Source organism: Oncorhynchus masou, chromosome 18 (genome assembly GCF_036934945.1).
Source record: "Oncorhynchus masou masou isolate Uvic2021 chromosome 18, UVic_Omas_1.1, whole genome shotgun sequence".
In the NCBI taxonomy this organism is placed as follows: Eukaryota; Metazoa; Chordata; class Actinopteri; order Salmoniformes; family Salmonidae; genus Oncorhynchus; species Oncorhynchus masou.
Window position 1 is genome coordinate 24,529,056 of NC_088229.1, and position 15,822 is coordinate 24,544,877.

At 39.9% G+C, this 15,822-nt stretch overlaps 1 protein-coding gene and 1 pseudogene across 1 annotated transcript; both read right to left on the minus strand.

Annotated features, from left to right (window-relative positions):
• Window positions 1-27: 27 nt before the first annotated feature.
• On the minus strand, window positions 28-6,634 carry LOC135504272 (small integral membrane protein 29-like). The gene is made up of 5 exons (XM_064922672.1): window positions 6,566-6,634; window positions 5,425-5,724; window positions 5,233-5,258; window positions 4,419-4,524; window positions 28-3,724 (listed from the first exon to the last, which is right to left on the minus strand). Exons 2-5 carry the CDS (start codon window positions 5,530-5,532, stop codon window positions 3,656-3,658), a joined length of 309 nt encoding a protein of 102 aa, XP_064778744.1. The 5' UTR covers window positions 5,533-5,724; window positions 6,566-6,634; the 3' UTR covers window positions 28-3,655.
• Window positions 6,635-7,497: 863 nt separating this feature from the next.
• Window positions 7,498-14,786, minus strand: LOC135504280 (suppressor of cytokine signaling 2-like; annotated as a pseudogene).
• Window positions 14,787-15,822: the final 1,036 nt, after the last annotated feature.

Sequence of the window (15,822 nt, forward strand, 5' to 3'; positions counted from 1 at the left end):
ACGTTAAATGTTTACAAAGCCTGGATATGTACTCCTCTTTCCATTTTATTTTTGCTCTACGTTACATCCGGACCATCCATAAAAAGTCAATAAACTCATTAAGATATATACAAGTTTACTTCATGGACAGTAAAATCAAGCAACACAAATATTCAGTCTTTTAACAAGTGTGTGAAACCTTTAACAGTCAAAATTACATTTAAAAAATGTATTTTCATCAGTAGTTTATATTCTGGATTGCTTCAGAATTCGCCATGGCAATTCCCCAAAGAAGCTGTTAATAGTAAGCAGGGTTGCCATGTTTGGAACAGTGCAATGCATTTTCATCAAATGCATCATTACAGTTGAAGTCAGAAGTTTACATACACTTAGGTTGGAGTCATTAAAACTTGTTTTTCAACCGCTCCACAAATGTCGTGTTAAACTATAGTTTTGTCAAGTCGGTTAGCACATCTACTTTCTGCATGACACAAATTTTTCCAACAATTGTTTACAGTTTATTTCACTGTATCACAATTCCAGTGGGTCAGAAGTTTACATACACTAAGTTGACTGTGCCTTTAAACAGCTTGGAAAATTCCAGAAAATAATGTCATGGCTTTAGAAGCTTCTGATAGGCTAATTAACATAATTTAAGTCAATTGGAGGTGTACCTGTGGATGTATTTCAAAGACTACTTTCAAACTCAGTGCCTCTTTGCTTGACATCATGGGAAGATCAAAATAAATCAGCCAAGACCTCAGAAAACAAATTGTAGACCTCTACAAGTCTGATTCATCCTTGGGAGCCAATTCCAAAATGCCTGAAGGTACCACATTCATCTGTACAAATAATAGTATGCAAGTATAAACACCATGGGACCACGCAGCAGTCATACCGCTCAGGAAGGAGACGCTGTCTCCTAGAGATTAACGTACTTTGGTGCGAAAAGTGCAAAATCATAATCTGAAAGCCCACTCTGCAAGGAAGAAACCACTGCTCCAAAACAGCCATAAAAAAGCCAGACTACGGTTTGCAACCGCACATGGGGACAAAGATCATACTTTTTTGGAGAAATGTCCTCTGGTCTGATGAAACAAAAATAGAACCGTTTGGCCATAATGACCATTGTTATGTTTGGAGGAAAAGGGGGAGGCTTGCAAGATGAAGAACACCATCCCAACCGTGAAGCACGGGGGTGGCAGCATCATGTTGGGGGGGTGCTTTGCTGCAGGAGGGACTGGTGCACTTCACAAAATAGATGGCATCATGAGGACGGAAAAGTATGTGGATATATTGAAGCATCTCAAGACATCAGTCAGGAAGTTAAAGCTTGGTCGCAAATGGGTCTTCCAAATTGACAATGACTCCAAGCATATTTCAAAAGTTGTGGCAAAATGGCTTAAAAGGACAACAAAGATGGAGTGGCCATCACAAAGCCCTGCCCTCAATCCTATAGAAAATTTGTGGGCAGAACTGAAAAAGCGTGTGTGAGTAAGGAGGCCTACAAACCCGACTCAGTTACACCAGCTCTGTCAGGAGGAATGGGCCAAAATTCACCCAATCTATTGTGGGGAGCTTGTAGAAGGCTACCCAAAACATTTGATCCAAGTTAAACAATTTATAGGCAATGCTAACAAATACTAATTGAGTGTATGTCAACTTCTGACCCACTGGGAATGTGATGAAAGAAATAAAAGCTGAAATGAATAATTCTCTACTATTATTCTGACATTTCACATTCTTAAAATAAAGTGGTGATCCTGACAGACCTAAAACAGGGAATTTTTACTCTGATTAAATGTCAGGTATTGTGAAAAACTGAATTTAAATGTATTTGGCTGAGGTGTATGTAAACTTCCAACTTCAACTGTACATGTTTAATGTGCATGGGAATTAAAACAGACTTTATAAATAGTGGAGAGTAATATGTAGCAGTTCGCATTCAGGAGAAAGTCAGCTATTCATGTCAAAAGTTTCAATTCCACATTAAAATAAATGGAAATACCTGATGTACAACGCGTGTACAAAACATTATGAACACCTGCTCTTTCCATGACATCGACTGACCAGGTGAAAGCTACGATCCCTTATTGATGTCACTTGTTAAATCCACTTCAATCAGTGTCGATGAAGGGAAGGAGATTAAAGAATGATTTTTAAGCCTTGGATTGTGTGGTGTATGGACATGTATTGTGGATGTGTGCCTTTCATAAGGTGAATGGGCAAGACAAAAGATTTAAGTGCCTTTGAATGGGGTATGGTAGTAGGTGCCAGGCGCACCAGTGTGTCAAGAACTGCAGTGCTGCCGAGTTCTTCACACTCAACAGTTTCCCGTGTATATCAAGAATGGTCCACCACCCAAAAGACATCCAGCCAACTTGACACAACTGTGGGAAGCATGAGTCAACATGGGCCAGCATCCCGGTGAAACGCTTGCGACACATTGCAGAGTCCATGCCCCGGCGAATTGAGGCTGTTCTGAGAAGTTGCAACTCAATATTAGGAAGGTGCTGTTAATGCTTTGTACACAGTGTATGTTTAAATTCTTATCAAGTGGATTCCAACACACTGTACATATACATGTGCTGATAAGATGATTGATTTCAATGGAAGCCTTCATCCTTCTCATCCTGAATACATGACATTCACAAATGCAAGGAGGAAAGGAGGGTAACTTGGAGCACATATAATTCAAGGATGAATCACTGGTCACTTATTTCTTAAAACATACGGGTGGCTGAGGTTTCCTGAGTACTGTATACAGTCAGGCCTATGGTATTCTTCAAAAGAGATTCTTCTGCTAGAAGAACAATCCTCCTGGTGCCCTGTCTTCCCAACAGGACATTTTTAGGGCAGTAGTCACAGCTAAATAGTGGAGAGGAGTGGGTGGGGTAGGGAGAGGTTGGTTGACTAGTTACATTAATTTGCCATCTCTTCTCTCTCTATACATCCTCCTTCTGATTTCACCACCTTTTCATCATAACATACAGTATCTCTATGATGACGAGGAGGTGGTATTGTTTTGGTTGCTTTCATAATGGCATTCAAAGTGCCACAAATAGGGAAACAAAACAGCAATTGATTGATTGCATACCTTCTGTGTAACTTCTATTACATTGAATAGTGAGGGATATAGTAACCTAATTTTACACCACTAAAACGAGTAGTACAACGGTAAGCATCCCACCAAAGGTCAAGGCTTTGCTAATCTCACTGGAAACAATTGACATTTAAGGCAAATGTAACACCAGTTACTTGTTTGGATGGATGGCACCATCTTAGTTTCAGTAACGCCCACATTATGACACACACAAACACAGTAAAAAAACGTAAAAAAACTTGAATAAATAATCTCAAATAAATAAATGTCCACCAGTAGTTAGCCAACATGTCGTGGTTTAGGGTATGCCGCAGCTTTCGGGCACAGGGGCATGGCATCAGAGGTTCACAATCACATAATAACCAACCTCCTCTTAGCTTAGAGGCTGACGCTGTACAAAGTAAATGCTCCAACAGAGATGCTGACTGAGGAGGAGCATGATGCGGAATGCATGACAGGCTCCATGCTTTTCCTAAAACCCCTTTATGTTGAATGACTGACAAATCTGTCATCTCAAGGGTTAACTCCACTGATCTGTATGTCGTCACAGATCTATGTCCTGCTCCAACACACTCATGCATGGGTATCTTTCATCAACAGGGGTCTTTGCTGCTGGTATGATCGTGCCCAACCCTTCACCACCTGCAGACACAAAGTCACATACTAGATTTCAGATAATCTGACTGTCACCTGAGTTTTTCTTCATTACTGTTGTATATGGCATTGCATTTGAAATAAACACTGTGTGCAAATACCTTAAGTGACGCACAATGTGTGCCAAAAGATGACTTGACTTACACCAGAGTTGGAAACAACAGGTCAAGCTCCAACAGATCCAGCTAGGGGAGTTTTCCCCACGCGTCCGCCACGCAATTCATACCGAACAGAAACGTAAAGTGATATCAAGTCGGGTGACAAGACTCTCTGGGAGTTAGATAGAAAGGCGTCCGACGCGCGGTCAGGATGCTCAGAATTATTATTCACATATAAGCGCGGGGTACATAGTCGTACCGCATCTCCTCAAAATAAACCTTTACATTTTAGTCATTAAGTAAACACACTTATCCAGTTGACCAAGTCCTCAAATGTCTACCTTCGTTAATATCTTCATTCATAAAAGATTTTTAAAAGGCAGCACTATCAGAACTGATCTTTAATTTTTTTACAAAGATGAAGCACAATGCGGCTCCATTTGATACTACTACATTACATAAAAAGGCCTTTATTTATACCGGCCAATGTTGCCATCTAGTGTTTGTAAAAGTGCCACATAGGGAAGGAACTCAGATGTTACTGTTAGCTATCAATTAGTTCAAAGACGAGGGTGAAATCATACTTTAGTATCTTCCTCTTTCCACAGCATTTCCTGTTCAACTTCATGTAATTCTTCAGAGGGGTCGTAAGTATAGACTGGAAGCAACTGGTGCCGAAGCCTGTCAATTCTGAAACACACAATAGGAAAGGAGTATACCGTAACATGGTGACCAATGCAAGAATACAATTTTTTGACATTATTGTAAGATTTCTGTGTATTGTTCAAAAGGAGTTGGCCAATTTAAAAGTGCTCTATGCATAAATCACTCCACCATTTTCCGGTTGCTAAAATTATAATAGTTGGCCTCATTTCAGTTTATGTGACAAAACAAGCAGACATTGTGTAGAGAATCCTTGTACCATCTAAACTGCTGTGAAATATATTTTCCAAAACCAAAAATATTTTATTTTCAGCTGTTTAAAGCTGGCGTACAGTATCAAAAGCAAAAGACACAAAAACTAAAAAGGAAACATAGAAATAGTGCCCATAGAACAGATCTACCTCAGACTGGCTTTCAATTTTTTTATATTTTATTTTACCTTTATTTAACTAGGCAAGTCAGTTTAAGAACAAATTCTTATTTTCAATGAAGGCCTAGGAACAGTGGGTTAACTGCCTGTTCAGGGACAGAACCACAGATTTGTACCTTGTCAGCTCGGGGGTTACAAGTCCAACGCTCTAACCACTAGGCTACCCTGCCGCCCCAGGGAATGAAAGCTCTATAACGAGCATTTCTATGTGAATTTGGTCAGGTCACCCAAAAAGTTACATGTCGCTTTAATAAGTAACCATACACCTGCTGAGAGCAATAAGGAAGAGAATAAAAGGAAGTTACCTTCTCTTCTTGCGCACATACAGCACCTGCAATAAAAAAAAAGATGACTAGTTTAGCTGGTTCAAATAAAATACAGGAGATGTTATGTGGTCATTTTAAAGGTTATTAAATCAAAAGCTTTAGCTCATCAAAGTAGTACTTCTTAACTGTATCACTGTAGGCCAACATGTGATGTTCCTGTTAGCCACTCACCACAGCTGCAGCTATCCCGATGAAGGTGATCAGGAAGAATGGTACCAACAATGAGCTGACTGCCACATCCCTGTCTATGGGGGCAGGGGGCTGAGTAGTGCTGTTCATTGCATATGTGTGAGTAGAGGGTGAGTCAGGGGCTGCTAGGCTGTCCCAGCCAAGCTTCGGAAGCAGCAAATCCCCAGTCGGATTGACAAGTTAGGCGGTAGCAGTCCTCTCCCAGTTGTTTTTTCCTCATCCTTGTCGCTCATGTGACTTCCACATGGTCTCTCCCCTTTCACTAATCAGTGTGAAATATGCCTGAGAGGGCCAAAAGACAAAACCAGTAGAAATCACATGGTTCGGCATACGAGAAAGAGGAAAAATGGCAGAGAAATCTTCACCCAAATTTGATACAGATAGATCAAAGAGCACAAGAGTAAATAGTTTCACTAATAGCTAGCTATGATGGCAAACATTTTTTATGGGGGCCTCTAATCTGCTTTCTAGCCACCGTTTCCACATGAAACGGTAATAGTAGAGAGCATGACCCATAATAGAAGTCACATTTTTGGATATGTCCTACATTTTTGCCTAGTAGTCATGTGGTCCACACAACAATGTCCATATTATTCACATGTGTGGGCCCGGGTAAAATGCTGCTCGGGTTGGACTATCTGATTTAGCAAACTAATACTCAAATTTCGAGCTAAATTATTACAAATAATTGTAAAAGATTCAGATTTATCTTATGTGCGCAGCACCCAGGCCGATGCACGTGAATAGCATACATCAAATATGCTGGCCACCACTACACTTGGTTGTATGATGGCTTTGGGTGGCCAAAACCGTGTAGGTCAAACGGGGCTTAACCCGATGTTTGGTAACCTAGTAACTGGCTGTATTAATTGGCTCGTTAAAGTTGCAACGCAAACAATGTCATACATCGTGTGTTTAGCTTGCTGAATTGAACAGCTCCAGCTAACGTTGTCACAGACCAACTTGGTAGCACAGCTTTTGGATTATGCAGCTCAATTGATTTTTCACTTTGGCGTATTGCAAGTGTCTTAGAAGAGTACCACTGCGGATAACCATATTGCTAGCTCTAAATTATTTGTCCAATTTACCTTAAATCAGGAAAGTGATTGTAATGAACACTCACCGAACGTTGCCCTTCTTTCATTCTGCAGCTAACCAGGAAGAAAACATAATAGCCCTTTGATTGACAAGCCAATTCATGAAAGCAGGGAATGGGAGACGGAGGAATGCAGCCAATGAAGCGTCTCTGGAACAGACAGAAGCTGAGTGCTCTGCACCTGATGCGTCGGTACGTGTCGCCAAACTCATACTGTACACCATTTATTAAGGACTGTCATATCAATTTACCAAATACTCTTTGGTATTTTAATAGGCCTATTGTATGGAGGAAGAGGTAGTCTGTGCAGTGAGAGGGTTGACTTGCAGCATTTCCCTCCTTCCATGAATGCAGAAAGATGGAATTGCAATTACATTATTTCTCAGAGCAACTCTTTTCCGCATCCCTCTCCCTCCATTGGGCTCTGCACCACCAATCCCTTCCCCTCACTAGGCCCTTGAAAACATAGCTCATATCAACAGATGACTCTATAACTGGCACATAGACAGCCAGTTCAATACAAAGTTCAATACCAAGAACTGCAGGCAGACACAATGAGAGAAGTCCCAGGGCAGATAATGGACCACGCTTGGTCAAATTGGGGGGGAAACAAACATATACAGTGTGAACCATAGACTAAGTAGACCATGGTGACTTATAGTAAACGTAAGAAAAAAGATGAGTCCTTGCTCAGGTATGGAGAGGATGGACAAAGTAAAGAGCAAAATCATATTTGGCACTGAGAAAGTGTGTACTGGTGGGAGACCTCTACTCATGTTGGTGCTTGGGAGATGAAATCATCTTTGTACTTGTGGTTCTATGTAAACCTACATTATGGCATGGGCATTTAATGTATATCGACTGGTTGCTCTGCTGTTTATGCATGATTTGAACATAGAACATTTAGATTATTTGGGCAGTTATAAAGAGCCTATCTACAGCAGAGTAAGAGCATGAACTCTGGAAAAAAAGAGATGTTTATTCAATCTATAATTTAAAAAAAAATAAGAAATGTGTTTACATTAATCATACCTGCTATTTCAATAATGTACAATGTTTTGTTCAAGGACAGGGTCCTCTAAGCCACATACTGGTAAGTAAGCAGTAGATAAGAATGTGTAGTAAAGCTATAAAGAACCGTAATAAAGATGTTTGATGAGACAAGAATGAATATGGCAAATTATTGTGAAAAAAAGGCATGAAAAGTCATTGTTCAAAATTATCTTAACCCACCCCCCTCTATTTTTCTCTTTCTCTCTCTTTCTGTAGTTGGGTCTTTGAGTGGGAATCCGGTGTGGGTAAGTTGTGCAGCAGCCTCCAGGAATCCTCATTCCAGGAACTGTCATTCAATCGGCTCAACAAATACACACAGACTCACTCAGACACACCTCTGCATTAGTGAAATACCATATTACTACAGCATAAGCCCCACACTCACAGCATTTTTCTGCAATGATGTAAGCTACGAGGGGGAGATTGTTTTTGTACAATAATCAATGAATGTCCACATTGAAATTAAAGGAAAAATCTGAGACACTTCACAAACACTCTGTGGTTGAACAGGAGTCAAACAGAAACAGGCTTAATCATTCTGGGAAAGGTTAAAAAAACTCCCACCACTCCCTGCAACAGACGCTCTCTCAGTTTCTATGGTTTCCTCAAAGAGCACTGCATTTTCCCTGTCTTTATTTTCCTAGAAAGAGCGGTGAGCTCAAGCTGAGCTGAGTCAACATCAAGGGATTAAGCAAAATACGGTTAAAATGCACTTTTGCTATTCTCAATCATTCTCAAGTGGCAGATACAGAAACAGTTATAAAATAGGCAGTTATCAAATTTCTATGGCTTATCTAAAAAAATGTTTTACAATAGCTTCTGTCACACATGAAAACAGATCAATGCCATATCCCAATGGCTCTGCCAAATGGTTGCAAATACCATAAGAGGCTCATTTACACTGTACATAAGGAGATGTAGGAGGATTTTGGAAGTATTTTTTGCTCATTTCAAGAGATGGTTATTTCAGAATCTCGAAGATCTATAAAGGAACCCAAATTTAGACCTGAAATTGAGTAACACAATGACAGTCTTAAAAAACAACTAAAAGTGTAATCAGCTGAAACTACACAACCTTGATAATGACCAAGTTACACTGCAGGATTAAGAGAAAATGGGAATGGATAGGACACTCAGATCAGCCACCTTTGCAGCATAAAGACATAAAGACACTATAAGACAACTAAGGCAAGACGATGGTCTGGAATCCATCATCAATCAAATTCAATCCAATTTATTTATAAAGCCCTTTTCACATCAGCATAAAAAAATCCCTCATAAATAAAAGCCATGGTACATCAGGTGAATTGGTTGAATACTGTATAGTGTTTTTAATTAATGTGGTCCATTATACAATAATCGTTCTTTAATACTGTTTATAGAACAATAACAAAGCTTTTATCTATTCCCCTTTGTCATGTTCTTCTAGCTGTTATTTAATTCAGCTTTCCATTTCAGTACTCTCAATTGTTACCTAAGATGGTGATAGGTAGGTGAATTTTGCCTCTGATACATAGCAGTTAACAGCGTTGGGCCATTAACCAAAAGGCTGCTTGTTCAAATCCCAGAGCCGACTAGGTGAAAAATCTGTCAATGATTCCTAGAACAGGGCACTTAACCCTAATTGCTCCTGTAAGTCGCTCTGGATAAGAGCATCTGCTAAAGGACTCAAGTATAAATGTAAAAATACACGTAGGGATTTGCTAAATGATCATCTAGGAACCAGCATGTATACAGCTGAGAGCCAATTTTCAACACAACATTAGGACATTGATCATTGATGTCCAATTAAAGTCTAATTCAGGAATATCAAAACATCAGATGAGCATTTCCTACAGCACAAAAGGGTATTCCGGCAAGAAGTCATGTAGCCACCCTGGCAAGGGTAAGTCCTGGTGACAGCGAGAATGCTGGTTAATAGTGACGCGGCAAAAGTGCTGGAGACTAGGGAAAACTTTATGGAGGGGGCAGATGAGCTTGAGCTGCAGAGTTCTCTCTACAGGGGGCGGATGGTTTGCTCCTCCTGTTTCCTTTTCCTGAGTCTCTCCTTTTAACTGACCAGAAGCTTATAAGTCAAGGCATAGTGCTGCACCAGATCTACAGCCCCCTCGACCCTCCGCATTCGTGGCCATGCCACAATCACAGAGTTGAAGCCAAACATGCCAGTGCCATGCTCTATGTGGAGGTGTGTGGGGCCAAGGCTGGTCTTCACAGACAGGGTGAGGAGGTAGCCCTGTTAGGAGCTGTCCCGCAACAGGAAAGTCCCTTCTGGAGCTTTAATCAGAACTTGTTTAGCCTGAGTAGCTGTCAGGGGGCCCTAGTACCAGCCTGAAGAACACAGAGAGAGGAGAGCATGAGCAAGAGGGAGAGGGACATGTGGCTGAGAATATTAGATTCATAAGTGTGCAATACGTTTAGGCTGTCAAATATTCTTTACATAATGTCATCTGAATTTAAATGTTAGGCTACATTCATGTCAGATATAGCAGGCTATAAAGTTTCAATTCTGCTTATTTAAAAAATAAATGTCAATCCTTTGTAATTCAATGTAGTCTGAATATTCTAATAAAATGGAAAATGTGTTCAGAGTCCTTACACGGCAACTGAAATAGTCCATTAATGGAAATGTTGGCCTACAATAATGAAAATATGCTAACCTGACTCCCGAAGATGAGACATGGCTCTTTGCAACAGTGCGACATCCTCTCTTAGTCTTGACGCACTTTGACAGGACTCCAGCTTGCAGTCCTTTAGCCGGATTGCGTTGAGGTATTTGTCAGGGACACTGGTCGGTATAATCATTGTGCATGACAGCAATGGAACACTTGTGGATTTGAGCGTCCAATGGTTCTCAATTTGTTTGTTGACCCAAGGTCTGGTAGAAGTCACTGTCTGCTATTTCAGACACGCACTGAGAACGCAAACAGACACACAAATCATCTAAAGTGCAAGTATTAATTTTGTTACGTTACAGCCTTATTCTAAAATTGATTAAATAATTGTTTTCCTCAATCTAAATACAATACCCCATAATGACAAAGCAAAAATATGTTTTTAGAAATGTTAGCAAATGTAAAAAAATAAATAGATACCTCATTTACATAAGTATTCAGACCCTTTGCTATGAGACTCAAATTTGAGATCAAGTGCATCCTGTTTCCACTGATCATTCTTGCGATGTTTCTACAACTTGATTGGAGTTCACCTGAGACAAATTAAATTGATTGGACATGATTTGGAAAGGCATACACCTGTCTATATAAGGTCCCACTGTTGACAGTGCATGTCAAAGCAAAAACCAAGCCATGAGGTAGAAGGAATTGTCCGTAGAGCTCCGAGACAGGATTGTGTCGAGGCACAGATCTGGGGAAAGGTACCAAAACATTTATGCAGCATTGAAGGTCCCTAAGAACACACTGGCCTTTATCATTCTTCAATGGAAGAAGTTTGGAACCACCAAGACTCACCCTAGAGCTGGCCACACTGAGCAATCGGGGGAGAAGGGCCTTAGTCAGGGAGGTGACCAAGAACCTGATGGTTACTCTGACAGAGCTCCAGAGTTCCTCTGTGAATATGGGAGAACCTTCCAGATGGACAACCATCTCTGCAGCACTCCACCAATCAGGCTTTTATGGTAGAGTGGCCAGACGGAAGACAATCCTCGGTAAAAGGCACATGACAGCCCGCTTGGAGTTTGCCAAAAGGCACCTAAAGACTCTCTGACCACGAGAAACAAGATTCTCTGGTCTGATGAAACCAAGATTGAAATCTTTGTCCTGAATGCCAATTGTCACATCTGGAGGAAACCTGGCACCATCCCCACGGTGAAGCATGGGGGTGTCGGCATCATGCTGTGGGGATGTTTTTCAGTGGCAGGGACTGGGAGACTAGTCAGGATCGAGGGAAAGCACAGAGAGCTCCTTGATGGAAACCTGCTCCAAAGCACTCAGGACCTCAGACTGGGGCGAAGGTTCACCTTCCAACAGGACAACAACCCTAAGCACACAGCAAAGACAACGCATGAGTGGCTTCGGGTCAATTCTCTGGATGTCCTTGAGTGGCCCAGCCAGAGCCCGGATTTGAACCTGATCGAACATCTCTGGAGAGACCTGAAAATAGCTGTGCCATCCAACCTGACAGAGCTTGAGAGGATCTGTAGAGAAGAATAGGAGAAGCTCCCCGAATACTGTTGTGCCAAGCTTGTTGCATCATACCCAATAAGACTCAGGGCTGTAATCGCTGCCAAAGGTGCTTCAACAAAGTAGTGAGTAAAAGGTCTGAATACTTATGTAAATGTGATATTTACATTAACTTTTTATACAGTTGCCTGCAAAAGTATTCACCCCTTGGCATTTTTCCTATTTTGTTGCCTTACAATCTGGAATTAAAATTGATTTTCTGGGGGTTTTGCCATTTGATTTACACAACATGCCACTTTGAAGATAAAAAATATGTTTTATTGTGAGACAAACAAGAAATAAGACAAAAAAACAGAAACCTTAAGCATGCATAACTATTACACCCCCCCCCCCCCCACACACACACACAAAAGTCAATACTTTCTAGAGGCACCTTTGGCAGCAATTACAGCTGCAAGTCTCTTGGGGTATGTCTCTATAAGCTTGGCATATCAAGCCACTGGGATTTTTGCCCATTCTTCAAGACAAAACTGTTCCAGCTCCTTCAAGTTGGATGCACAGCAATCTTTAATCTTTAAGTCATACAATCTTTAAGTCATGACTTTTGGCGAACACCAAACATGTTTGCTTGTATTTTTCTTTAAGCAATGTCTCTTTTTCTGGACACTCTTCCGTAAAACCCAGCTCTCTGGAGTGTACGGCTTAAAGTGGTCTTATGGACAGATACTCCAAAGGGGGTGAATACATTTGCACGCACCACTTTTCAGGGGGGGGTTCAAATTTTTTTTGAAACAAGTAAAAAAATATATATATATTTCACCTCACCAATTTGGACTATTTTGTGTATGTCCATTACATGAAATCCAAATAAAAATCTATTTAAATTACAGGTTGTAATGCAACAAAATAGGAAAAACACCAAGGATGAATACTTTTGCAAGGCACTGTATATACATTTGCAGAAATGTCTAAACCTATTTTTGCTTTGTCATTATGGGGTATTGTGTGTAGATTGTGGGAATTTAAAAAAATCAATTTTAGAATAAGGCTGTAACGTAAACAAAATGTTGGAAAAAAATAGTGAACACTTTCTGAATGCACTGTGGATTCCGGATAATTACTAATATAAAAATTATATAAAAGAATTTCAAAAGTTAGACACTGACGCCTAGCCATAATACATGTGTTATTATCACTCCATGATTTGAAAAATGTGCTGTGTTGAATAGCCTACAGTGCCTTCAGAAAGTATTGACCCCCTTGACTTTTTCCACATTTTGTTGTTACAGCCTGAATTTAAAATTGTGATTTTTTTTTGTCACTGGCCTACACACAATACCCCATAATGTCAAAGTGGAACAATGTATTTCGAAAATTTTACAAATGAATTACAAATGAAAAGCTGAAAGGTCATGAGTCAATAAGTATTCAACCGCTTTATGGCAAGCTTAAATAAGTTCAGGAGTAAAAGCTTGCAAGTCGCATAATAAGTTGCATAGACTCTGTGTGCATTAAGTGTTTAACATGATTTTTGAATGACTACCTCATCTCTGTACCCCACACAAACAACTATCTGTAACGTTCCTCAGTCGAGCAGTGAATTTCAAACACATATTCAACCACAAAGACCAGGGAGGTTTTCTAATGCCTCTCAAAGAAGGGCAGACATTGAATATCCCTTTGATCATAGTGAAGTTATTAAATACACTTTGGATGGTGTATGAATACACCCAGTCACTACAAGAATACAGGCATCCTTCCTAACTCAGTTGCCGGAGAGGAAGGAAACCACTTGGGGATTTTACCATGAGGCCAATGGTGACTTTAAAACAGTTACAGAGTTTAATGGCTGTGATAGGAGAAAATTGAGGATTGATCAACATTTAAGTTACTCCACAATACTAACCTAATTGACAGTGTGAAAAGAAGGAAGCCTGTACAGAATAAAAATATTCCAAAACATGCATCCTGTTTGCAACAAGGCACTAATGTTGTACTGCAAAAAAAATATGGCAAAGCAATTAACGTTTTGTCCTAAACACAAAATGTTATGTTTGGGGCAAATCCAATACAACACATTACTGAGTACCACTCTCCATATCGTCAAACATAGTGGTGGCTGCATCATGTTATGACTATGCTTGTAATCGTTAAGGACTGGGGTGTTTTTAAGGATAAAGAAATTAACGGTTTCCAACAGACACTGTGAGATTAATCCACCTTTCAGCAGGACAATAACCTAAAACATAAGCCAAATCTACACTGGAGTTGTTTACCAATAAGACAGTGAATTTTCCTTACCCAGGAAGACTCACAGCTGTAATCACTGCCAAAGGTGATTCTAACATGTATTGACTCAGGGGGTTGAATACTTATCTAATCAAGATATTAGTGTTTTATTTTATTAATTTTTTTCATAAATGTTTTCCAAATGTAAAAAAAAAATCTGCTTTGACATTAGAGTAGTGTGTAGTTCTTTGACAAAATGTTAATTAAATCAATTTGAATCCCACTTGTAAAAACAAAATGTGTAAAAAGTCAAGGGGTGTGAATAATTCCTAAAGGAACATGAGTCCTACATGTGTCCTAATAATTCCACTCACTATATTGAATAGTATGGTCGTTGGACAAATCTTAGACTAAACTTGTAGTCATATATATAGGCATTTGAACGTGTGCTATGTATCACCTACTAAGTGCGTTCTTGGAAGACCCCAAAGGGCAAACCCAATATTTTTTTATAACTAACTAAATCTCATTGTTCTGTGGTTCACCCTTGAAATAGCCTACTCAGGAGATCTTCTCTAACTCCTAGAACCAAATTACAACTTTTTCACGTTTTTCACAGTTTCAACGTTTCACAATTTTACATGCAAATTGTATAGTTTGCGCGACGGTTAGGCTGGATACCTAGGCTCTATATCGCCTACATCGTCAATTGGCAATATAGAACATGCTTACGAATACACTAATGAATATGCTGAGTAAAGTGTGATGGGATTGAACTGGAAAAGTATTCGTGTTAATGATGCAAACAAAAGATTGTGCTGAATCTCAACTCACGTCTCCTTGAGGCATGAAGCCATTTCCTGTCATAGAAATCGCATGGCAGTTACTCCTGTTTGGGCAACATACATTCAATAACACAAACAATAGATGTTTGGCTGCTACAACTGATCATTAATTTGACCTGCACTGGTTAAACAGGTCATGTCCTCCGAAATTCATGATTGAAGCCTTGAGCGGACACAACGATGGAAAGATCTGTTCTGAAGCACTTGTTTTGTTTCCAGCTGTATAAACAGAACATTTCAGGAATATAATCAACAAATAATCCACAATGTTCCCCACGAGCTGCCTGCCGTCTAAACACACGATTTGACGCTCTATCGGTCTGGGCATTTAGTTGTTTTTAAAAAACATTTTACAAAGTTTCCTTCTCTAGTTTTAATTGTTGATCGAGCGCACGTCTTTCCAGGAACATTCCCAGAAAGACCGGTCACGTGTGTGTGATTTGGTCTGGCTCCGTTCCAGCAATCCATGGCAAAGCCAATGAAGTCACCCACAGACAGTGGAGCAAACGGAAAAGGGTTTAGGCCCCACTGAAAGGTGCATTCCGTAAAATGTGCGATATGACTTTACATTATAGCTCGGAATAGTGGCAATAACATGCTTACAATGCATAGCCTATTTATTCATAATTAAAACATTATTTGTTGATTTGCCAGATCCCTTTAATTTCAGTAGGCTATAATGATATTCTTATTTCAGGGTAATAGGTCTATACCATAGGCTATTTTGTGCTTGTATATAGAGGATAAACACGACTTGGAAGCCAGTGGGGGAGCCATATGAGGATGGGCTCATTGTAATGGCTGGAATGGAGAATTCTAATGGAGTAGAACATGTGGTGTCCGTATGGTTGATACGTTCCATTTATGCCATTCAAGACAATACAATGAGCCTGTCCTCCTATAACTCCTCCTTGTCATATTATTTATATTATATTACAAATCCCCCCTTTTATTGCCTACTTGCTTTTTTCTATAGCCTTCATAATGTTTTTTTTATGAAAAAAAAAACATTATAAAA

Excerpts from the sequence above, each read along its gene's own strand:
- LOC135504272 (XM_064922672.1), bottom strand. The coding sequence starts at position 5,532 with ATGAACAGCACTACTCAGCCCCCTGCCCCCATAGACAGGGATGTGGCA. Across the intron at positions 5,259-5,424 it reads TCGGGATAGCTGCAGCTGTG|GTGCTGTATGTGCGCAAGAA; the intron begins GTGAGTGGCTAA and ends TTTTTATTGCAG. Across the intron at positions 4,525-5,232 it reads TATGTGCGCAAGAAGAGAAG|AATTGACAGGCTTCGGCACC; the intron begins GTAACTTCCTTT and ends TGTGTGTTTCAG.